General features: G+C 37.6%; 1 protein-coding gene across 4 annotated transcripts in view; it reads left to right on the top strand.

Moving 5' to 3' along the window:
- The window catches only part of GULP1 (GULP PTB domain containing engulfment adaptor 1), a 146,009-nt gene that overhangs the window by 93,061 nt on the left and 27,512 nt on the right, over positions 1 to 25,436 (top strand). For all 4 annotated transcript variants that reach the window (XM_058839715.1, XM_058839712.1, XM_058839714.1 and 1 more), the window contains 4 exons: positions 11,927 to 11,998; positions 21,188 to 21,286; positions 23,494 to 23,631; positions 25,017 to 25,133. In XM_058839715.1, coding sequence (XP_058695698.1) covers positions 11,927 to 11,998; positions 21,188 to 21,286; positions 23,494 to 23,631; positions 25,017 to 25,133 — 426 coding nt within the window. The remainder of the gene's footprint in view (positions 1 to 11,926; positions 11,999 to 21,187; positions 21,287 to 23,493; positions 23,632 to 25,016; positions 25,134 to 25,436) is intronic.

Genomic DNA, 25,436 nt, shown 5'->3' with positions numbered 1-25,436 from the left:
GAAGACACCTCCAATTCCCTGGAGGAAAAGTGGAAGATCCAGCACAGCTAAACCAATAAGAAGTGCTTTTCTTGTTGAGGCCCATTGCTGGAGTTGTACTTCCTTCCAGAATCCGTGCAGGAATTGAAGAGGGATTTAGAGTAGGGTTTGTGTTCTGTGCAGCAGCACATTCACAGACAATAAGACAGAGGTATGTTAAGGGTACATTCCCAGCCTTGGAAAGGAAGATTTCCTACATGTTTGTGTTTTCCCATAAAAATCTTGAATGCAATTCCCAAAAAATCCTTGAACAGCTTACCTTGTGCTGTGGTCATGAGCCCACAGGAGAGGAAAACGCTGTTGAGCTGCTGTGGTTGAAGAGCCATTTCCTCTGCAGCCCCTGCTCTTCATTTGCTTTTCCAGTTTGCCTCCCAGCTGTGCTGTCTTGTTGCTATTGCCCCTGTTTAGTCCAAATAATCAAAGCAACCAGAACCAGTGCAGGTTGCCCTGTCGTTTTTCTTTTATTCCAAGATACCCACTTAAAGATATTTTGTCAGAACTTCAAACACATTGCAATTTTAAGAGCATAGCTACTGCTCTGCTTTGTCCCCTGTGTATTTATCTGCTGCATGGACCTTCTCTCTCTGTAGAATTAGCTCCTTCCACAAGTAACTAATTTGATTTTGACTTGGCTATCCCAGTTAAATATTCTCTGAAAATTTCTGAGGGTATTCTTTTAATATAGCAACTGAGAGAGAAGTCTATATGTGTCGTTTCTATAAAATTACCAACAGTTTTAAATAAGTAAATGTAGGGTAGCTTAGGAATTAATTTCTAAGAGCAAAGAAAAAAAATGCCTTTTTAGTTGAACACAGACACTTTCTTTTATCAAAATGCTAATACTAATTGCTGTGAATACAGTATGTAATTTAGATTATTCATCTGCTTCCATATTCATCATCCATGTGATTGTGGATTACACTTTGCATACTGACTCAACATATTTTCCCACTGAAGTTACATTACTAATAAAGCATTAGGCTTATTCTTTCTTTACAAATTAAGTGGTTCTCAGTATAGGAAATACACAGTTTAGGAAAAGAAACAACCAACCAATGAAGAAACAACAAAAACAACAAAATTATTTCATATTTCGTGTTCCTATCCTTTAATACTCCTCAGCACCTGTATTTGTCCCATGGTGTCTATTATCTTGCCCACAGAATGTATGTATAAATTATTTACTACACACAAAGTAGTTATGAAAGCAGATTTTAAAGAGCAGATGATCTTCTCTGGTAGTGATAGCTTAAAAAAAAATAAAATAAAAAAAAATTGAGACTCTGTTCAAACTTTGGGTTCCTTGAAAAGCCTACCAAAATTTGTACTATACTTCCAAGCTGCTACAGCATTAGCTGCACACATTCATGGCTCTTTCTTCAGAATGGCTCTTTTCTGGTGTGCTGCTTGTCCTCTGTTTGACAGCACATCGATTCTCTGAATCAAGAATTAAATCAGGAGTCATTTATTCTAATTACGGTGCAGAAAGCCTTGCAGTATTAAAAGTCCTGATTCAGAAGCAATGCAGTGTCCTTAAAATAGGCCATTTCTTATTTCACATTAAACTGGAAAAGGTCTTTAATAAACTCAGAGTCAGGGACAATAGTTATTTGTTCCTATTACTGAGGCTATTTGTGTTGGAATGAGGATTTTGTTCCTAACTGTGACTTCTGTTTTTTGTCCCACAGGGAATTCCTGTTTCTGTGTTTATAATGTCATTGCATGTTGCCATGGCAAAAGTGTGATAGTACAAGTTCAGTATTATGTTAGTCAAGGACAAGGGAGCTATAAATTAGATCAAAATAAACTTTAACCACAAAATGGGAGATGTCTGTGGAATTCAATCTGTGCTTTTATAAGATATTGTTAGTGTTTTCTGGTAAAAAGAAGAACTTCAATGCTTCTAAATTTGAATTTATTAACACATATATATATGTATATAAATCCATCACAATTTCTTCCAGAACTTGTAGAATTTATTTACATTGAAGAGAGGAAGAATTTTGTGTCCAGCTTCAGTTACTACAAGCTGAATGCTCAAGATTGCACAATCCCACCTTGAACTGGCACATGGAAACTCCTGGCTGCTCTTGTACGTGTTGTTATGGAAGAAAGAATCTGAAGCCTGTGCTCAGAGCCCTTCCTAACAATGAACTCATCTGGGAAACATCTCTTGGAAGGAGCGGCTGCTCTCAGTGGCGTCATGGCCTGTTTGCTCCCCTGGCTCAGAGGTGCACCCCAAAACTTCTGAGTGCATCAAAATGCTCCCAGGTCTAGAAAACTTCACCTTATTGGTAGAGCAGAGTGGTTTTGTCATTTTACTGAATTAAGACAGCTTTTGTTATCAAATGCTTGACAACATATCTTGGTTTTTCATAAGGGCTTTTCTTCACAGTTCAGTTTCCACTCTTTTGTGGGGAGATAGACCTAGTATGTGCAACAAGAAAAAAGTCAGCAGGACAGCTGGAGCTTAACAGAGTTCAAGCTTCAGCTTGCTGTATTTTGTAAAAAACTTAGTTTCAGGATGCTAATACAGAGCCAACCAGTAGGTGCTGCATTCAAAGGAACAGTGGGGTTATGAAAACCAGAGTGTTAATTCAGCAGGGCCAAATTGTCAAAGCAGGACAGCAGCTTTGGATGGCTTACGCTGGCTGTTCGAGTTGCTGTGAGAATACCAGCACTTCATCTTGCTGTTCCTTTAATTGTAGCATTTTACCAGACAGGTGTGTGTTTTTTGTGGAGCCTGTGGATGTGGAAATCTGTCCTTTCACATTTGGGAGTGCTGAAGATGATCTTTAATGTCAGCTTGGGTAGAGTAGTGGCTTTACACAAGTAGTAGCAAAGGTTTTCTCATACAGCAGTGCAGTGCAGTTCCTACTGAATGGCCAGGGTTGGTGACTGCTATCTGCAGAGGTTAAGGGGGAAGGGAAGCAAAGTGGCCTCTGTGTTATGAAGTTTCTAACACTACATTTCACATATGTACAATGAGTGCTGGAGTTGTTGCAATTTTTGGGTCTTATGTTTAAGGTAAATTAAATTGCTGCATTGGCATCTGGTTCATGGAAACAGAAAAAAGCAGCAAATGGTATCAAATTTGTTACATCAAGATATTTGAAAATATTTAAGAGTTAATGAAAAACAGTGTTTTAGTACATTTAAGGGCCTACTTTGACTTTACAGTTTTCAGGAAGGAATGATGCTTGAGTTAAATTGAATTGCTGCGGTGCAGAACTAAGTCTAATTATGAACTTGTAAAGCTGAAAAATCTGTCCACACTGTTATTATTTACTTCTGAACTTGAGAATTTGATGTATAAAATAGTGAACATAAATTATTTTAGGTGACTTTCTTCAGTGAAGGTAAATTAAATATTTTTTTTATTTTTTTTTACTGGCAACAATCCAATCAGGAATATAATTTTTTCTAAATTGAGACATTCAAGAAGTGAGATGAGTCTTCAGTGAGTATCAAAGGCTTTCCACATTTGAATATCCTTTCTAAAGGAATATTAGGTTAGATAATTAGGTATGTTTGTCTTTTCTTGATACAGAGTAGTTCTTGTGCCCACCTTCACTGAATATTGGTTCAGCAGTGAAAATTCTTACAGAGCGAAAGATGTGCTGTATTTTAAGACTGACCAGTCAGTTTAGAGCTGCCAGTTCTTAATTCTTGGAGGTCACAAACTAAATGGAATCTACAATAATATGAGAGTAACAAGAGAGGGTTGCAGGAGCTGGCAAGGATGTTATTGAGCATCTGTGGTTGGATAGCTCAGTCATTTTCTACACAAGTCAGAAACAATTCAGGCCACATGTGGGGTCAAGCTAGATCACATTAGTCAATACTATGCTCATTTGATGGGTTTTCTCCTGGTTGTTATCCTTAAACTTTCAGGCAGTATCCAGCTGTGCTACAGAAGGCTCTGCAGGGTTGATGAGTAGAGGCAGAGAAACAGAAGACAGTGATTTGATTCTGTTGTTTGGTGTGTCAATAGTGTGTGGATTGAAGTAAAAGAGCACTAATAACTTGAGGATGGTGCCTTTGGGTTACTCACAGACATCTGCTGCTGCAGTAAAAGGATCTGACAGTTTCTCCTACTAAAAAAAAATAACCTTTTCACATGTGTAAAAAGCCAAAACTGGAAATACAGAGTATGTCCAAATTTAAGCAAAATAGATACATTTTGGAAATGCATCATTCTTTAATTTATGCCTTCATTTTGTCCAGCCTCTGAGCACAGGTTTGTTGCATGTGCAGGCTGAAGAACACTGCAACACACATGAGGAAAGAATGCTATCAAAAAAAACCTGTGTGACCCAGTCATAGCCAGGATGATGAGAAATTGTTTTCCACTGATGAATTTTCCCTCACTGCCATTTTCTCCTGCCTCTGTTTATTACATGCCAAAGTTATCCTTGGTTTTTATTTATCAGCTATGGGAAGTGCACATGGGATTAAAAGGAAAACAGGCCTTCAGCATGATGTACTGCTAGTATTAGCATCACTGCCATTTGTGCACTGGCAAAGTGTTCCCTTTTTAAGCACTTTTCCCATACATTAAAGTTTTAAAGGAATGTTCTAAAAGTGACTTGAGCTTGCTGGCCTTTTTTACTCCAAGTTGGACTATCCCTGAGATGTATCCCTGTCACCCTCCTGCTGCTGCCTTGTCACTCAGAGCTGGAGTGAACAGTCAGCTCCAGCTAACAAGTGTGTGGAGCAGAGGCAGGAAATGTTCTCTCCTTGCCAGTGCCTAAGGTGGGAGTCAGTGTGGGGTGGCTGTGCTGCTCTCAGCCTGTGCCTGGAGTCTGAGTAGCCACAGGGTGGCTGGTGGTGGTGGTGTGTGCAATGAGAGGTCAGGGTACACCACCCCCAGTGCCTCTCTAATCTCCAGGTTCAGTCTGGCAGCCCTTCAGGGCATGGCTCAGTTTGAGAAGTGCCTCTGAAGTGCTGAAGAGATGCTGGCTGTTTTCTCTTGTACAACTGGTGTTGTCTGCAGTGACAGTCTTGACAAGACACCTGTGTTACCTTTCCTACTCGATTTCTGTATTCCAGCCTGCTCTTATCTCCCTGGTATTGGTCCTAGCTGTATTAGCATTATTTTATCTTTAGAATTAGATGCAGAGCTTTGATAGCTATGTTGCAGTTTGATTTGGTTTTTTATTTTAACCTTGTTGACAGCCCCTTTAGTATGTGACCACACCGGAGAAGATTTAAGTTTTGATTATTTACCAAGTGTGTCCTGAAGTCTTCTGAAGTTCTCCTTACGAACAAGCTAGTTTTGTAAAAAAATGTATATTCTGATTGTATTCCTCTTTTTGAGTGCCACTTTCCCTTCTGGCTGCAGTGGCACTTGAGGAGGAGTGTGACCTTGTGTAATTATTCTATTCTTTGGCCTTTAAGGTTATACCAAACTGGATTCAGCTGACTTGGCCCACATGTCAGATTTCTTCCAGTCAGAGGCTCAATAATTTCTCACTATATCTGAACATGTGTTTGAAGACAGGTGTGGGCAGGATTTGGGCTGCCACAAGTCCTCAGTTTCTCAGGTACCTTTGCCAGAATATTCCTAGGGATTCCTGTTTCCAGACATTTGGGCAGGAGCCACATCCAAGTGAGGTGCACTACTCCAGGGAAATGTCTGTGGTCTCTGTCTGTCAGCTGTTCAAAGATATGTTGAGCTTTAGTTATTAAATAATGTTCTTTATTACTGATTAGTAGATACAGACTGAAAGACTGAAATAACTTCTTGTACATTTGATGGTGGAGAGATCTTAATTACTGCACTTGTAGAGAATAGAAGAAAGTACAAATTAAGCCAGTGAGGCTTTTTGAAACTAATTATTTTATGATCCTTTCTGTGAGGTTTGCTTTCTTCTCCCCAAATATTTCAATGACTTATAAAATAGATTTTTCTTTCTTCATATCTTAATTACTGTAAATGTTTTATATTGATGGATGTAATACCTGGTTATATTTTATTTCCATTAGATAACCCTTTTCTTTTTTTTGGATGTTTTTAATTGTGCATTCATCTTTCTTCTTTGCCAGTAGTACTTGAACGCTACCTCCAAAAATACCTAGAATTTCTTTCCTGTGTCAGGGCCACCGTTTGTGCAGAACATTAGATGTCAGACAAGCAGGGGATGTTCAGGGAATGTGCTGATGTCTGTGCCACTTTGCTGCTTCATACTCCTGTGTGGTGAATTGGATTTCTGCTCTCATTTGAGTGGCAATCATGGCTGGGAGTTGTTTTTAAGGTGGCACTAGGAAAGTGCTTTCCAAAGGGGAAAAATCCAAACATTTATGTGCTCTGGCAAAAACATATATTTATAGAAAACCAAAGAAGCTGCTGCAGATGAGGAACTGGACTGTGGGGTGGGGAAAGACAAGGAACCCAAAATACAAAGTATTGTTTGTTTTATGGTCCCTGTTGCCCTTCTGCTGTTTGAGTGATGGAGAAGGCTCACATGTGCAAGGCTGAGCAAAAACTCTGCCTGGGCTTATGGAGTGGTTAACAGCTTAGACATTTGTACAAAACTGGTCCCACTTCTCTTTCCTTCTTGTTTTATACACCATTGTTCTGGTGTTCTCACCATGTGGATCCATTTGTCTTCCTTTCATCAGTAAATCAGCATCCCTGTAGAACTGAGGAGGTTGAAGGAGCTAATTTGTCAAAAGCTGGCAGCAGATATCCAGTAATTTTGCATCGGTTGTATTTTCCTTTCTTCATTGTATGAGTTTAGTAAGTACTGTTTTCATATAATTGTATTTAAGTCTGCATAAAAGAGAACCTTTAATATTCAGGAATTTCAGAGTAAAAAATAAATTTGGCCCTGTTAAAGACTGGGTTGTTTTTTTTTTTAAGATTGAAATGTGATGACAAAGGGAAACAGATGTTGTTTTATTATTAAAATATCCTACACTGCTCTCTACTGGAAGAGTGGAAGTCTACATTAACTATTCAGAAGTGCACCTAAAACTATTTCTTAATCAAGACTCAAGTTTATTATTTTATTTTTTTTTTAAGTCTGGTAGCTAACTTTTCCTAAGCATTGGTAGATTTCCCCCCCCCCCCCCCCAACCTTTGAAGAAAAGCACCTGCTTTGTGTGTAAAGCCAATAAAATGTTGAGGGTCAAAATCTAAGCTGCCAGGGGGAGAATTACTGGAGAGTTTCCTGCTAATGTCATGGAAAAAAAGCACACTGCTAACCTTAACAACTCACCTGGCCTTCCTAAGACCTGGTGGCCATATCAGAACAGCAGCAGACTTGTCAGAAATGAAAGGGATTCTGGACACCTGAAGTTGTCTTACATTTGAAGTACCTTTTTCTTGAGCCAGCAAAGTAAAAGATTATTTACCTTTTATTTTAATATCTCCAGCCAAAGTACAACTTTGAAAAAAGTTAAAAACTTAAAAGCAATTTTTAATAATTTCACAATGGAATTGGACCAAAAAAAGTCTTGTTCATGTTAATGACTAGGGAAATGTCACCTACATTCTGACAAAGGTATTCCCCACAAAGGGTCTGTCTGATTGTTTGTTGTGTAAGACAGCCCTCCTGGCCATTACAGGGCTGAATTTTCTCTCAGTTGCTGTCAGTGATAAAACCTCTGTTGATTTAATATGTTGAAATAGTGTCTGTTAATTCTTTGCAGCTGCATTATCTTGCAAATCTTTGCATGTGGTGGAGTGTTGGACATCTGGTTGTCTGCTAATATTAGATTAGAAACAGTTTGATCTGAGGTGTTTGTCTTGTATGTGGCTGGCCAACAGATCACTTTCTTCATGGCAAACATCACTGTACATTAAAGGAACACTTAAATGGTTCTGACTGATAGGATCTGTTGGTCTCATAAGACTTACTTCTGATTGCAGACAGCTGCAAGTGAAATGAGAATTAGTAATATATTAGGATAATAACTGCTGGTCAGTTTTGTAGGAAATATGTTTGGAAGAGTGTCAGACTGCAGTGAAGAATGTGTGGTAAAGAAAATTGTCTTAGCTTGCTTTATGTTATACAAAATATTAAATGTCATCTTCTTTCAACCTTTTAAAGTATCCAATGAAAATTCAGTATGATCATGATGAACTTATCCTTGATACTAAACAACACATAAATATTGGAGTCTAGCAGCATGCCTAAATTATGTATCGTGTCTGTTTGAATAGGCATATTATGCATGGAGTACATCAACCTCAAGAGTAATCCTTTTGCTAGTTGCAGACAGTAAATAGATGTAGCAGTCATATGTAAACATTTTTCAGCTGTATTATGTATTTGAACGTATTACTTATGTAAAGAACACTTAAGCATTTAATGGATGATTTAGGATTAATAGTGAATGATCTAAAGGGGAACTGTTATTTTCTGTTTCCTCTTATCCAGTGAAGTGTAGGAGCTGTGTTAGTTTGCTCTCAGGAAACACTTAGGTTTCATATGCTGGCTGTTCTGCATGAGTTGAGTTGCAGAAGGGAACCTCAAATGCTGAAAACAAACACTGACTTGCCAAGTTCCCATCTAAAACTCTGGATCAGTACTGCACTCTAAAGGAGCCTAGGCTTGAATGGGCGGTTTCACATTTACCCCCTATGCTTTGAAATTTTTGTTGCAGAAACAACAAAATGCTGAATAATTGTATTATTCATGCCACAGCTGGACCAACTTCCTGATATAATAAATATTTATTTTCTGTGTTTGTACGAGATTTGATGAGGAAAATCTGCTGAAAAGACCATGATGGAGTGGCCCCCTTCCCATTCCATGAGGATGGTGTTAGTGGCTTCCCCTAGAAGCCAGTGTGTCTGCTGTGCCAGGGGTTGTACAAATGGCACGGTGACCTTGGCAGCTGAAGCCCCAGCTTTGCAAATACATCTGTTTGCTTAGCTTAACTATCATGAGTAATACCACAGTAATTGGTACCTAATATTAAACAGAAAATGATGATAGATGAGATGGAAAAGGTACAGAGCAGATGAAAAAGCAAGCAATAAAAAGCCTCCCATTAAAACATTAGCTGTTTGTTAAGCCTTTATTGCATAGTCATTCTTTTGTTACAAATCTGTCTTGGTGTGAAATCCCATCTAAATTTTTTCCCAAACAGAACAGTCCAATTAATGCAAATATTCAGAATATCTCCCCTTAATTGCTGGTTTTCTTTTTAGTATTCCTACCAAGAAATTAAGAAGGGAGGTCAAGCATGAAATACGTAAGCAATTTGAACACACCTGAATTTAAAAAAAAAGTACAGTTGCAATTAAAAGAGTTAGAAATAGATACAAACAGTGTAATCCATTCTATAGCCTTGTCATTTTTCATGGTATTAGCACTTAAGCTACAAATCTTTGTATATCTGGCTTAAACATGTTTTACTATATTTTTCTATGCTTAATAGTTTATTATGCACAAGCTTGAATTCCACATCCAGTTCAAAACTGCTGAGAGCAATAGAAATTTCAGTGGTGATGCTTAATGTCAAAAGTAACACTTATCTGGAAGAGAGTGAATGACTTAAGGAATTTTGGTGGGTTATATTCCATAAATGCTGATAATAACGCTCATGGTGTTTCTATATTCTCTGAGTCTTGGTTGTTTATTTCTTTCATAACTTACTGAGCAAACACAAAGAGTTTTTCTTCAGGTTTTGTCAGTCTTTTAAAGTGCTTTGAGCAGTTTATCTTTCTGTTTAGAAGTCTACTTCTCCCTCCCCTCCTTGATCATAAATGGTAATTTCTGGTTTGGGGAACATTACTATAAGCTTTAAAATTCAGTGACATTTAACAGATTCCCCAACTGTGGCAGAAGCTTAATTTGATGCTTACATTTTCTGAGGCAGTAATGTGAATTAGCATGAGGTACAAGCCTCTGGGAAAACTGTATTTGTGGAAGGTACTGTTTGTGGAAAGATTGGTGTGCTGCTGGGATTTACTGAATACAGCAAAGAATGCCTTCGTCCTTCTTGGACTGTGAAGCAGAGGAGAGAGCTGGGAGGAGAGCTATGGGGAAGTGACTGTTTCTTTCTTAGCTTTATCTGAGCTCAGTCATCTGGATGGAAGTAGGTAAATAAAAAATATAGGGCAGCCCTGTGCTCTTCTGGAGAAGCAGCTGAAGGCAAGGCATCATAACGTGGGGCATCTCTCTTTGTGTATGACCCAGTTCCACCCGAGGCTTGGCCCCAAATCTGTATTGAGAAATACTGGGCTGCTTACACTGATGCTGGTACTGCCAGTTTGAAAACAGCACAAGGATCAGGAAACAGCCATGGATGAAGCATCTGTCTCAGCTGGCAGCTTCTCCATGGGCAGCAGTGACCTGCTCTCTGCTCACTGAGCCTTGTTCACACCTGCAGCTCTTGTTTCCTGTGTTTCTGCAGGGTTTCTGCTCTGTGTATCACATACCTTGAGTTGCTCACAAACTTACAACAATTCTGCCTCTTGTATTCTGCCACATGTGGCGTGTGCTTATGTACAGATATCTATGTTGGTGTTTCAACCTTCCTCATACACTCTCATCTCATCTTACCTACTGGTTTGGGTTTTTTTTTCCTTACAAATATTCCCTCATCATTCCTTTTCTGTCTCTGCCACGTGCAGTATCCATCATGTTCAAGAATCATTCTTCCTTCTCTACATGCATTTTGTGCAGCTATCACTTTTCCAGGCAAGATCACCCCCTTGGTCTAAAGTCATCAGAGATGTTGTGTGAAAGACATCAAATCAATAGCAGAGCCTTTGAGAATACTGACAGTAGATGTGCATATGGTGTTTTGATTTACACACCATTGTTTTCAAGGTGGCACGTCGTATTTCAGAGTCAGTAGCAAATGTCTAATGAGGCTTCATTATTGGTGGAGCTGCAGTTTCTTTGCAGGAGTACCTTGAGCACACTGACTACACTAAACATGTTTGGAAGGTTTAATAGAACTGAAAACTTCAGAGTTACTCTGTTTAAATTGTCTGTATCTTAGCAAATTAAAATTCCTTTCAAAATAACTAGTATTTAAAAATTGTACATGCCTCTGTGTGTCATGGTACACAGAAAAATGTACTTTGGGAAAAAAGGGAGAGGTTTTTTCCCTAGCACTATTTTAGCACGTACATGTACATGGTGTGACTTAACCGTACTTCAGTGTGAAAACTGGGCAGTAAAAAATCAATTGGTGTATTACATAGGTGGGTTTCAGGAAGGATTATCATACCTTTTGTAACAGTGCAGTAGAAGGCAAGTGTGACTGTGGAGAAAATAAAAGCATTTCGGAGTACAAATAAAGAATTAAGGTCCCTTTGCAATATTATGCTTTATATATGGAACAACATGTGTTTGGTTTTCATTAAAACCTTACGTGGTAAAAATATGAATTGTAATAGAAACTATTTGACTATGACTCGTGTTTTACATAAGCTGGAGCCTAGTTCCAGTAAATCTGTGAAGTTACTATACCAAGCAGCTCTGAGAGGAAAATCAGTTCTTTTAATTTATCTTACATCTTGTATGAATGTTTTAGTGACATAGTCCAAATGACTGGCTCGTGTTGATTCATGGGAGGTATCTTCCATCTGTATTTGGTTTGCATTTTTTCATTATTTTCTAATAAGAGTTATTACCAAAGTGGTAATTTTCCTCTGGAAAAAAGTGCTTGAATCTCTAATTTACAGATTTCTATAGGATGTGTTTTTAAAGTCAATTTTGAAAATGCTAATATTAATATAAAATTTAATTCTTGATATTTTCTGGATTAAAAATAGCTATGTGAAGTTTTTTTATTTATCAGCTACTGAAACAATTGCCTTTCTAAAATGCTGTTAGAAAATAATTAGAAAATGAGATTACTCAAGTTGATTAGGCCTTTAAATGCATAACTTACTGCTCACAAATTACAATATTTTCAGTTTCTAGGCAGTACAGAAGTGGAGCAGCCCAAAGGCACAGAAGTTGTAAGAGATGCTGTTAGAAAATTAAAGGTAAGAATTTTGAATGAAACATAAATGGAATGTACTCTTAACCTCTTTTCACAACTCAGACACTTTGTAGGTTTTCTAGGTGAATTTACTGGCTCTAGAAGTAGTTGCTTTTATTAATCTCTTTAGTGTGTTCTTCCTTATATCTGTATATTCAGGTGCTCTGCTGTGTACAATATTTAGTTGTCTTACAGATTATATAATTATTCAGAAATATTTATAAAAGTTAATGTACTTCAATGGGTAATGCTTCTTCTTCAGGCTGGTTTAGGGCTTCATTAATACAAGCTGAGGTAGCAAGAATTTGTTTTAGCTGCCATCCCCAGCTATGGCTGAAAGAATCAGGCTTTTGCAGTTTCCTCTTGGTTACGTGTGCTTGGGCACCAAGTTGGTGGACAACTAAAAATATCTGAGTGCAATGCCTTGTTGAGGGTTGTTTTGAGTTAATGTGGCTTTACCTTGACTGCTGAGTGAGAGCTGGTGAGCTCAGAGCTCTTCAGACACTGTGAGCTGGGGCAGGGAATGCTGATTGCTCCACTCCACTCCTCTGCCTTGTTCCTGTGGAATTGCACTGCTTCATGCTTAGCTGCTCTGAGCTAGTGGCCCTTCACTTTAGTTAGATGTAGAAATCTTTCTCTCTACTATTGCATTTTTCATAACTTTTTTTTTTTTTCCCAGAGTTTTTATTATTCATATAAACAAGTTCCTTGGAAATGGGCAGGAAATACAGGGAGTCAATATTGAAAGAATTGATTGTGTTATTACCATACTAAAAAAAATGCAGGAAGGAAACAGAGACTACTCATGTAGCTCAGCTTTTAAGGCTCAGTTTTCCCTTGAGAAAGCCATCTTTAGAAGATGGATCAGTAATCTTATTAAGGTATTGAAACACATTCTTTGCTGTTGTTTTCATTCTATCAAAATAGTACAGCTGCCTTTAAAGATTCATTTAGTTGATTCTTACTGTTTTGTGCCAAAAAGACTTTATTGTGCTGCAGTTAGTCATTGCCTAGCTGTTTTCATGTGTTTTAGGCTAAGTTTGACCCTTTTTTTAAACATTGCAGCATTCTGTCAGTGGAAACAAAATATGTGGGTTTGTGTGCACCTTGTGTAGTTTGTCTTTATAAAATTCCAATACCCCAAGCAAAGTTAGTTCTGTGCAGAAATCTGTCACAGTGCTCTCTTGCTATGCAGCAGCTTTGCACCTGTTTTAATGGTGTTTTATTGGACTCCTGAATAAACCAAATGCTGAGTGTCTCTGGCTCACTGGTGGAAACTCAGGCTGGCCTCAGCTCTCCCTGATCACTGGAGGCTTTGGGTGGGTTGAATTCTATGATTTCACATGTGGAAATGGTTTCCTCTGAGAGCTGGTCCAAAAAGGATTTCAAATAACTGTTCTCAGAAGTGTTGTGTGTATGTTTATGGTGTCACTGGAGTGTGTAGATACCTGCTCTAACTTTCTACATACATTCCCTAAGTAAACCACCTTGGAGATAGAAGTCTGAATAATTGCTACCAGAATCACATTACTTTCTTCAAGTCTGGAATATTGGAGCTAAGATACCAAGTATTGCATGTGATCTTACATAATCACCAGTTTATTAGAGAACTTCCCAAGTAAATAAAGATGACTTTTGGAAGGACTTGAAAAATCTTGGAACAGAATTCAGAGAGCAATGAAAAGACTTTTATGTTTGAAACAATCCCCAATTAATTGAATACTCATTTGAAGACAGACTTAGGTTATGCATCTGTAGTCTTTGAAGAGATGCCTAGAGGTACTGGACTTTTTGATTAAGCACACATCTGTAGTTTGTTTTTTGAAAATGCTAATTGAAAATTTTTCAACAATTAGAACAGCTTGAAAAAACTAATGTCATATAGAAAGAAATATTGAAGAAATATAAAGTGGTTTAGGGGTAAAAGAGTTTTTAGAAGGCATGTAGCTTCTGATGCCATATTTATATTTTTTAATCTAGATTTGCTTTTAATTGCGATGTGATTAATCATAATTTGTTTTAAATTAAAATTAATACCTAGCAGAAAAACAAATGACACTTTCTTGATGTTGAGAACTATTTTTAGCAGTGGCATTCATCACTCTAATAAGCTTTTGAAGTCACGTGCTTCCAGTTTCCAGACCACGAAACACGGCCACCAGAAAACATTTTTCTTAAGCCCTTGTGTCACCAAACTGTCAGAGTCAAGATTTGATATACAACTGTTTACTTCTCTAAATCTAAAGCCCTTAACTCAGCACAAAAATTTGGGTTGCCCAGCACAGAAACTGCAGCTGCTGTTCCACAAACTTATTTTTCCCAGCAGATGGAGCTGATGTTCTACAGAAACATAAAATATCTTGGACGAACTTTTTTCTGATGCTTCATTGTACTTTTATCCCAAACATGTCTCTTATATTTTCTTGACAATTTTTCTGGGACAGTTGCAATTAGAAGACAGTTTTCTCCAAGCAACTATTTTTGATTTTTCTAGAGAATTCTCCAGTGGCTTTATCTAGGTAGCATTTCCCTTTGTGTTTTCCAAGTGCTTGGAGCTGTACTGCAGGAAAAAAGAAGCAAGTTGAACACTAATGTTTTACAATGCATTTATTTATTTGTAAGGTAAGGTGAACTACTATCATAATTTATTACAAACCATATTTTCCTTCAAGTTTTCTAGTCAAACTTATTTCTAGAATGATACAAAAACTAAAGCACATGGCACCCAGATGCTGTATCCAAACATGCCTACAGTACTCAAATACTTGTCTACATGTTGTCAATAACACTTTATTTTTTAAGTGAAATGATTACTTTCCTTGATTAATGAAGTTTTTAACTTCTTGATCAGACTGTAGGAATGAATTTGATCCTTCTTATCAAGCATTAGAAAGATTTCCAGAGGTGGGAACAGGTAGAAAGAGCAGCATGACAGATGGAAGGAGCAACATAACCAGAGCAGTGGTTAGAAAGCTGCATGGAGGAGTGTTAGGGAGAAACCAGAATAAACACCTGAATTTTGGTCTGTTTCTTCCACAGTCTGCCAAGGGACGTTTTTGTGAGAGCCAGACTTATGGCTGTTCACTTACCCAGCTTTCAGTTCATTATCCTTTTCTTCTTCCTCTTTTCCTCTGTAAGATCTGGAGATGACCAGACAAAATGCTAATAGAATGAATCACTTTGAAACCACTTGAAATATTTTTCATCATGTCCTTGACCTCTAAGGATACACAAAGTGAAGACACCAGTTCACACACTTCACACACGCAGAGATGCTGTCCTGCTGCTGCCCTTAAATAACCATATTATGGATATTTTTCTGAGCTCCCTTCCATGTTAAAGCTCAGTTTCATTTGTTGTTGAAAGGACAGAGGAGGGTGGAGTACAGAGAAGCTTTTAATATTGGGATAAAGAGGTTTGCAGCCAAGCCTTCCAGCCATGACTGTTCTCTTTAAAGTACTGCAGAAAGCGGAATTTGTGGTTCAGGACCGGTCAAGGACATCCTGAAGACCAAAGCAAGTCAGATGGGAAGAGCTGAATAAGAAAATATCTGTTTATCTTGCCTCTCAAAAAACAAAAAAATTAAACCCTGCCCCCCCCCCCCCCCCCCAAAAAAAAAAATCAATCAAAACCAACTAACCAACCAGGGAAAAACAAAAAAAAACCCCCAAAAAACCCCAACAAACACCCAGAACTCCATGCCACCACACAAAATAATCAAAAGGTCTCAGAACAGCAACAACAAAGCAGTCCACCCCCAAATAAAACACAAAAAATCTGTCAGGAAGTGAGAGATGGAAAAAAAGACTGCACAGTCTTCTACACTGTGGGTCATAGATGTGGATAATATCCTTCCTCTCAGTCCAGTGTGTGTCTGGAAAATAAAATACAACCTGTTCCATAGATGCACACTTCTGGATGGCTTTTTCCCTGCCCAGATGATTATTGAGAGATTGAATTTTGCATATCAGTGGCCTTTTCACCCTTTTCTTCCTCTTGCCAGGTATTTTTCAGAGGCTGTGGTTTCATTATGCCCACATCAAACCTCCATGAGAGTTTGGACCATAACACGACCAATTGGATGACACAAAAGCACTGCAAAAAAATGGGGCCTGTTGGGGTTTTTTTCAGAAATGTTTCCTTATAATGGATGTTCTAATGGAAAAAAGGAGAAAAGCAACTTCTCCAAGACAGGTTACAAAGCTGTTTCCCAACTTATCCAGTGACCCTGCCCTAAACCAGGGCTCTTTTAAAGTGCAATGTCTGATTTGGCATTGATCACCTGTATTAAATGAAAGAGCTGAACCTCTCTTCCCTGGGATGAAGATTTAGCACCCAAATTGCAGGAACATCTCCCTTTTGATGTCTCAGGTATTTTTAATTAAATCTTGAATTGTGCAGGGAGGTGTAAATATTAAAGAGAAGCACATAGTTTTGTTTTGATTGTATGGCTTAAATTGATTTATAGATATATAGAGATAATTAGTCTTAACAATTAATTCTTTAGCTCCAGTTCCTGGCTGTCTTGAAAACATGATTGTTTTTTTCCTCATGGCGTCTTTACTGGTTGTGGTTTGCTAAGAATTGATGCATGAACACATCAAATTTAATTTTAATAAGACTCCTAGAGTATGCAATTTCCCCTGCTGCTATGATAAATTACAAAATATATGGGTGTTTTTTGTTGTTTTTATTTTTGAAGCTAAATTAATTTGTAGAAAATAGGTTTATTTGTATCTGCTCCTTTTACTAAAAATGCCATGAAAATCTAATGTTAATTCTCAAGCAGATGAACACAAACTAGCCCATCCCACTGAGCTGGACCAAACCTGAGGTTCGTGCCTGAGAACATTATATGTATAAACTAACAGTTTAAGAATTTGGCCCATTGTGTCTTTTCCCAAGCCATGCTGTGATTCATTATAATTTTATATCATTTTCCATTTTGATGCCAATGGGAGGCTGCAGATTTTTACCCTCTTAAATAATCTTGTTACTGTGTGAGATACAAATATTTCTTGGTTTCAAATGTGTGCTGATAGGAAAATACAATGTTTGACATCTCCCAGGTCCAGAGGTCCCTTGGGGTTAGAATAGTCCCTTAGGTAGAAGGAACAACTAGAAATTAATAAAAGAGAAAATTCCTGATACCCGACCCAGTGATGGGATGTGCTGTTCAAACCCCACACAAGTTTGGGAGGTGGCTGAATGTGGCATTCTGGAGAATGTCAGATATAAGAAAAATTGCTGATCAGTATCTGTGTGCTATCTGTTATTGCACAGGACAGTGGGCAGGAAAAATGCGAAGAAGGGAACTGCCACAGATTTTCTGAATTCATCTTTGTGTGCAGTTCACTTTACCCAGAAAACCTTTGATTGAAAAGCTCATTTGTCTGGATGTCTGTGTGGAATGGGCTCTTTTGTGACTGGTTTCTTTCACCATTGGCCTGGTTTTGATTTTATGGAGCTTCTTAAAGTGGGTTTTCCAGCCCTCTGCTAACTTTGGTAAATATCCTGTGAATTTTTTCTCCGTTTTGTCAACATCCTTCTGCATTTAAAGCCCTCAGCAGATAACATTTGAGTGTTTTCTCACAAGCAGCTGATCCAGTGCAGCGATTGTTGTCATCTCAAGGATCTCTTCGAAATTCCTTCCCAGATTAGGTTTCATGAGAAGGTCCTCAGTTAGTGGAAATCCTACCAGGTTATCAAGACTTCATTCTTCCATCCTCACAGGGAAGTCTCCCAAGAAGCAAAGTTTGTTACCACGTGTGGGATTCGCAGGCTTGCTTGTGGGAAAACAATGGGCTCTGTTGGGTTGATGAGGGTTCTCTCTGTTATTTGCCCCTTCATCAGTCTTTGTGGTCTGCAAGCTTCCTCTGTAACAATTTTAGGTTTCAGATCATTAGTTTCTTCCCCTTTTTTTCCTCTCTTATTTTTTCTGCCTGCAGATTTTATCAGTAATTATTTTTCTCCTGGTCATTGTTCAATAATGTCATGCTTAAGAAATAAACCCTGCTGGAATACATTAGAAACATATCTTCCCAATGACAATTTCCTGTTTATAACTACATCTGGAGACTAATGTAACTAACTTAACTCATACTTTCTTTCTATTGCTTCACTTTCTTAAATATAATGGCATACGAAATGCAGATGCTTTGTCTACTTGGAGACAAGCTGCATTTTTTATAAAATATTGATCATCATTAATTTAATCTCACTTGAATTCTCTAGTTCTTGAACTGGATTTCTGCTTTTTGAGAGTGGCGACGTGGTAGGGTCAGTTTGTTCACCCTTTTTTTAGAATTGGCTCAGAACTGCCTTCTGGAACTTCCTCAGTGCTGTAAGTCTTGACTACTTGGAGCAAGCTTTGGCCAGCTGTTCTAAAAGTTGTGCAAGTTATTCACATCACTTACTTTAAAACCTTTCTCCTTAAAACTTACTTTCTTTAAAAACTACAACTTTTTCACATTGTAACTGTTGTTTGAGACTCTGAGATGATTGCTGTTGGAAAATCAAGCATTCCATCATCATTCTCAACACATACCATGACTTTAATGCACTAAAATCAAATATTGTTTGTGCTTTCTCTACTGCACAGAAATACTCGTGCATGGCTGGTTTGCAAAGGGACATTTCCAAAAGGATTTGCTCAAGCTCCAGGCTGTGTCAGGCTGAGTTGTGTCCTGGGGTTATCTGTTCCATGGCTGTCTCTCTGGGCACCATCGAGTATGTTGGGAATTGAGATGTCCAGACTGTCTGGGTGATCTCTGGATTTTGTAGTCATTCCATTTAACCTGGCAAAGTGCAGAGTACTGAGAAAAGGGATCACACTTGTCCTCAAAGTCCCACCCAGTGAAGGGGTCTCAGGAAATTTCAAATCAGAGAGGAAAGCTGGCAGAGTGCAGCTAATGAATAAATGCATGATCTAAAAATTATCTAAAGACACTTTAAGTTTTATATTCATTTTGGAAAAAAATAATCTGTGCTGATAAAACAATGGTTGCCCTATATTTTTCCTCTTTAAGCACAAGTTTAGAAGGCTAAATTTGCAGTATAAAATTTAGGACAGTTTTTGTGTGGTTTAGTGAGTGATTTTTATTAAATAAAATTTTTTTCTCTGTAATGAATTTCTATTGTCTTTTAAAGTCAACAGATGTCATTGGCCAAAATGCTGTAAAACAGCAATTGTGATTTTTAAAATCTTATTTTCTATAAAATGTTTTTTTAAAAAATTAAAAATGCATATGGAATGGCAAACCTTAATAAAAATACAAGGATTAATGTGTATTAAAAGTGTATATAGCAAGATATGGGCTTGAAGTTAAATAGACAGATGGGAAAAGGATGTGTTGCAAGAGGCATATACATGCCATATAAATTCTGCTGAAGAGGCAGAACTAGAAATTATATTTTCTTGACTCTCAGCTAGGTGGTTTTCACTAGTAAATCATCCTGTATGAACCTCTATAAAATATTTGGCCAGTGACAGTAGCAGTTTTAGATGTTGAAATGAAAAATAGGTATTTATATTTAGGAGTTGTTTTTGAGAATGGCACAGAGTGCTTTAGATGGGGGTTAGTTATTGGGGGTTTTGGGGTGGGAGGATGCTGTTTATTTTACCAAGTGTGTGATACTGATCAGCTATTGGGGTGCATTAATCAGTTATGAAGTGTCTGGGTAAGTCCTGTTACCGTGTGAAATTAATAGGATTAATTATTAATTAATGTTTAGCCATTAAAAGTCCAATAAGTATGCCTTCAAAATGAGGAATAAAATTGGGAGGAAGGAAAAAACCAGATTCATTCTGTGTTTTTAGGGAGGATCTCCAGACGATTTAATCATTTGCCATGAATAAAGCTGCCCATAAGCAAAATCAACTAAAAGAGATTGACAGTCATATTGTGTAAATCACTTGTGCTATGAGAAGATTTTCCAAGTACTAGTTGGAAAAAGATCAGAGCAAAAATCCAAACCCTGCACTATCACTCAAATGAATAATTAATCAGAATTTTTAAGGATTTGTGGGAGAGGTGTCAGTTGACTACAGCCGAGCACTTCACGATCACAAGGCAATTCAGGCTCGTGTCTTCCAGGTCTGCACAGGACAGCACCCTTGGTGACACCCTCGATTAGTGATGGCACTAAAAGCCACTGTCCACACTGACTTCTGACACAGAGTGTTTGTACTGCCCCAGCTCATTCTTGAATGGGAATGTTGAGGATAATGTGTTCAAACATAGATCTTTGAAGCAGAGGCTTCGACTTCTGGCCTTCAGTGGATCATCATCCTTATTTAAGCATTTGAAAATATCATTGCAGGCTATCAAAGACTTGAGAGTAAAAGGGCAACATTCTGCTCTGGTAATAGAGCAAAACATGGAGCAATCACGTGTATTTGCTAAGAAAGGTACTCAAATTTAGGGCACTTCTTAACTGTCTTGAAAGGAGCAAATTTGAGATACTGTACTGATTTCATAGGCAATGTTCAGAGGAGAAAGAGAGGGAGGTAAGTCTAGAAAAGGAGATAGAAAAGGATGGAAAATATATTGGACAGGACATAGTACCCAGCCCAGCCATATAAATTGCTGTGTAGCCATCATCTAGTGGGCTGCAGGCAGATGAATGCTGAGAATAAAATAGATTGAGTACTTCTTAGGTGTTAACAGCTGTAGTGCTTTCAAACTGACCCTGTTTGAAACCCAAACTGTTTAAAACAGGATATGGAATATCTTAAACATCTGGAAGTATCCTCCATGCACGAGTGTGGATGTGAGTTTAGAAACAGTGGGGTGTGGAAAACACACTGATCTTCCCCACTCAACAACCAGGCTGCTGCTAAACTGAAAGTGTTCATGATTCTGCTGCTCTCAGAGAAATCTCATGCTAAAGCTTCAATTAAGTGCATAGAAAGCAGATAAAAGTTTCAGGGGAACATAATAAGTAATTTTAAAATACTTCTTCCTGAATTTTAAGAACATTCTGTAGTGTGCAATTAGAAATGCTGGTCTTTGCCCAACTGAGACTCTTGGAATTGTCCAAGAATGGAATTGACTCTTGATGTTGTTTATGAGAAGCTTATTGAAGAAGGAAGGAAACAACTTCAGGTGGAGAGAGTTGAGAGAAAATGAGAATTGATAAAATAAATGAACTTGCTATTAATATGATTGCTGTTGTGTTTTTCATGTTTCAGTTTGCAAGACATATCAAGAAATCTGAAGGCCAAAAGACACCCAAAGTTGAGCTACAAATCTCAATCTATGGTGTAAAAATTCTAGATCCAAAGACAAAGGTAAGAGACATACATGGGGCTTTTTCATGCTAAGCTAGTAAATATTTGTTTCACTGGTTTCAAGATTTTCATTGTTTTGTATTTTTTAAGGTATTATAACAAAATCCATTCTGTTGATGGAAAAAAAAATCTTCTAAAATATCATGTTTTGTTACAACACCTGGGTGACATCTTTCCAGGAAGGTACATGATAGTCCTGAAGGCACACTGTACCTAATGTGGTATTCAATTTTTTTAATCCTCTCACAGCAGGACTTTTAAAGTTGGAGGAAGATGAAAGCAATTATCCAAATAAATGTTAACACTGCATATGATAAAAACCTTTCCATATATATGTTGAATATTGAATTTGGAAAATTCTTTTGTTCCTGCTTCTTAATTGTGGATTAATTGATGCATTCAGGCAGTAGCAGTGTCTTTCCTCAAATGGTAGCTGTAGTTCAAAGCTAGAGGTGCTTGCAGCCCATTTTTGCATCATACTCTTTATACAACCAGAACTCAACAGTTCATACAAAAGCAGAAGGGACAAGAAATATCCCTGTCAGCTTTAATTGGAGTTTTTGCATCTTCCTTATGCCGTAGGGCAGATGGGGGTGCTAAATGCCATATCCTGGCAAAAACTGTTTTAAAATAACAGATTGAAATGCCAAAGGATCTTAGCCTTCCTGCAGAGATTAACAGAAAGCTGTGGGATATATGTTCCTGGGAGAGTAGGAACATTCTAATCTCTTAGCAATGTTGTTATTACAACTCAAGTAGTAATCATCTGTGAGCAGTCTTTTTATCTCCCCCACTTAGGTTCTTGTAGCTGCATGTAAATTTCAATTGAGTTTTCCTTCTTTTTCTCACAGTTTATAAATGCTTTAGGAAATTCAATTTCATGTTATCAGGACTAATTAAAGTCCTTTTTGCAGTGTGTTTTTGAAACAAAGCACTTCAGAATGTTAAAGAGGAATACTGAGTTTTAGTCACATAGTGACTATTAATGGCAGTAGGAACAACAGGTCAGCTCATATATCAGGACCTGATTCTGTGCTTGGCACTCAAAAATAGGGCTATAGAAAACTAAAACTGGTTCTGTCCTTAAATGATATAAAATAATTATAAGGCTCTGTAAGCCTCATAGTGCTCATAGGGCAAGCACATGTTATTATTTGTGTGTGTTAAGGAGCTACCACAGGAGAGAGATTTGGGACATGGGAGAAACAGAATACCCAGAACAGCTGTAAAGACTGAGAAAATGAACTCACTTGGGGTAAGGGGAAAAGATTGCCCATAGGGTGCATTTTTTGGCTATGTGGTTGTGTGCATGGCCTTGTTTATGGGCTTACAGCAAGCTGGGAACCCCAGTGCTGCAGAGATTTTCTTTTTTAATAGATAATAGTTCACATCTAAGCGACATATTTTCCTTTAAAACAAATACCGCTTTCCCATGTAATAAGCCAAATAAAATAAAATAAAATACCAAGAAGAGACTTCTTGAAGAAAAACAACAAAAAAAAAATAGTTGAGATAGTTTATTTCAGTCTTGTCAAGCTCTCCCAGCTGAAGAGAATTGCCACTGCAACTTTGTAAATTGCTGGAACTTGCTTTTTAATGGAAAATTAAACAGTAGCAAAAATATGCAAATAATAATGCTTAGAAGCTGCTTATGTGACACCTCAAGGAAACAAGTATTTGCATGACATTTTATATGTCAGATTTATTTCTCTTTATTTGGTTAGCAAAGTCATTTTATTTCTGTTCTCTATATTTAATGTAGCAAAGTAAGGACTCATTTCAGTAAATCCATTTTAACAAACCTTGGGAGATGATGAAATTTAAACATGTGTTCACCTGGATAAAGAACAGATTATTTTACATAATCAGGCCCTAAATAAATTGCAGAGGGATGCAAGGCAACAGAAATCAATTTTCTAGAACAGAAATTACTGTCCAAATAAACACTTCCAGATAAATGCTGTCCAAATAATAACTTCCTGTTTACATTCAGTAAAAACAGGAGTGTTTTTTTAGGAGATGAGTTTGCTAACTTCTGTTACATTTTAGGTTCATTTTTTGGGTGCTCTCATGTACAATAAGATACATTCAAAAACATTACTGCAGCTTGCCTGCTCTTATAAGGAAATCCAGAGCTTCCCTTTGTGTATCTTTATCCTAAGTGAGTGCGGCAATTTCTTAAAAATTACCTTTCTGTTTGTTTGCAGGAGGTCCAGCACAACTGCCAGCTCCACAGGATATCCTTTTGTGCTGATGACAAAACTGACAAGAGAATATTTACTTTCATATGCAAAGACTCAGAATCAAATAAGCACCTGTGCTATGTGTTTGACAGTGAAAAGTGTGTAAGTACACGGGACGCTCTGCAGGGCTCGAGGTCACTGTGCTGCTGATGGGTCAGCCTTGAAACGAGGTGGGAATGGTTAAGAAGAGACAGCCTCCCTTTTAACTGGGACTCAATTTTTCATGCCAGTATGGTGTGTTGCAACTTAGATGCAGTAAATTGAGAAAGAGTCTCTTCAGTTATCTGAGGTGGTTTTCTGGGATAATTTCTCTTACTGCTGAGCTCAGCATCATTGGGGAAGCATCTGCAAAATACTCTTGAAGAACAGGCTCCATCCCACCAGGCTTGAGCTGTTTGCACAGCTGTTTGCAAAGATTACTGCAGTTCTGGGGCTGAGATACCCTTGCAGGCTTTTCTGCTGATGTGTCTGTCTCTGGTTTTAGTATTGGGGTTTTTGTGTGTTTGTTGTTTTGGGGTTTCTTACTATTTTATCACAGCAAGGTTCTCCCTTCTTTGTCCGCCCCTTTCACATCTCTGAAGTTTAACACCACAAAGCACTCCCAGAGAACTCATTGCACCAAGCACTGACATTCTCTGGTGTCTGAGACAGAACAGTTATTCCTTACTGTATTTACTTTCTCTGCTCATGTTCTAAGCAAGTGGTGTACCCATAAGTTTACCTTTTATTGGTCCTGCTTTGGTATCATTTGTTTCTGAAACCTTGGTGTCCTCCATCAGCTGCCTGTAGATTTATTTTACCCCTATCATTTTTGACACAGATATACTGCATTGACTGTATAAACACATCATAACGTAGGATATAAATCAGCACAGAAGTAGTAAATTAGTATACTTTGCACATACAAATGCAGTTTCTGTGGATTTTTTTTTCTGGATGTATGTAATTGGAAATAATTGGGCAGATAAATACTTGTCTGCAGTATTCTGAGTGAGCTTTTATAGTACTCACCAAAATAAGTGTTGAAATCCAGATTTAAAATCAATAGGGGTCAAAATATCCATTGACATGAAAACATTATTTAAATTAAATCTAAGAGACTTTAATGACTGAACAGGCTGTATTTGCTTCAGAAATCATCAGGAAAAGCCATTCTGCAGTATGGTATCTGTGTTTATGGAAGTTGAAGACATAATTTGTACTGTCCAATCTCCTTTCTTTCAATACTCCAAAGTAAAAGTGTCCTGGCACTTTTTTCAAATACCCCAAAGTACTTTTGCATTCCTTCATAACGTTTTGCCAAGGTATTTTGCTGAGGGGTGCTTTTCATGCTCCTCATGCTCCTTTGTAGTGTTGGCTTCATAGTGGATGGGGCAAAGCCTTTGGATATGATACATGGTATAAAGTATTTTGTGATCTTCTGAAATGAAAGGAGCTCCAGCAAATATTCTGAATTTACTAATTTCGGTCTTATGTTTTATGTAAAGGCGGAAGAGATAACTTTAACAATTGGTCAAGCATTTGACTTAGCTTACAGGAAATTTCTGGAATCCGGAGGAAAAGATGTTGAAACAAGGAAACAAATTGCAGGTTTACAGAAAAGAGTAAGTTCTGAACTACGTTGTTCTTTTTAAGAGATAAAAGTATGTGCCGCTGTATTTGTATTATCTGCTTTTTATGGAAGCATAATTTCTCAGATTGCTAAGGTTAAAAGAAAAAAAAAACTGAAGAAAAAGTGTTAAGAAATATTTTATGTTTTGCTGTTCTGCAAGGACACTAAAAAAGCAAGGTTAAAATATGAAGGATACTGAAATTTAAATATGTTTTATAGTCAGATAAGGAGTTAAACCTTGATTCTAAATCACCAGACCTCTGATGAAACTTATGCTCAGTGGATGCTATTGTTG

The sequence above is a fragment of the Poecile atricapillus genome, chromosome 5 (genome assembly GCF_030490865.1).
Source record: "Poecile atricapillus isolate bPoeAtr1 chromosome 5, bPoeAtr1.hap1, whole genome shotgun sequence".
NCBI lineage: Eukaryota > Metazoa > Chordata > Aves > Passeriformes > Paridae > Poecile > Poecile atricapillus.
The sequence above is the reverse complement of the archived record's forward strand: the minus strand, read 5'-3'. Positions and strand labels throughout refer to the sequence as shown.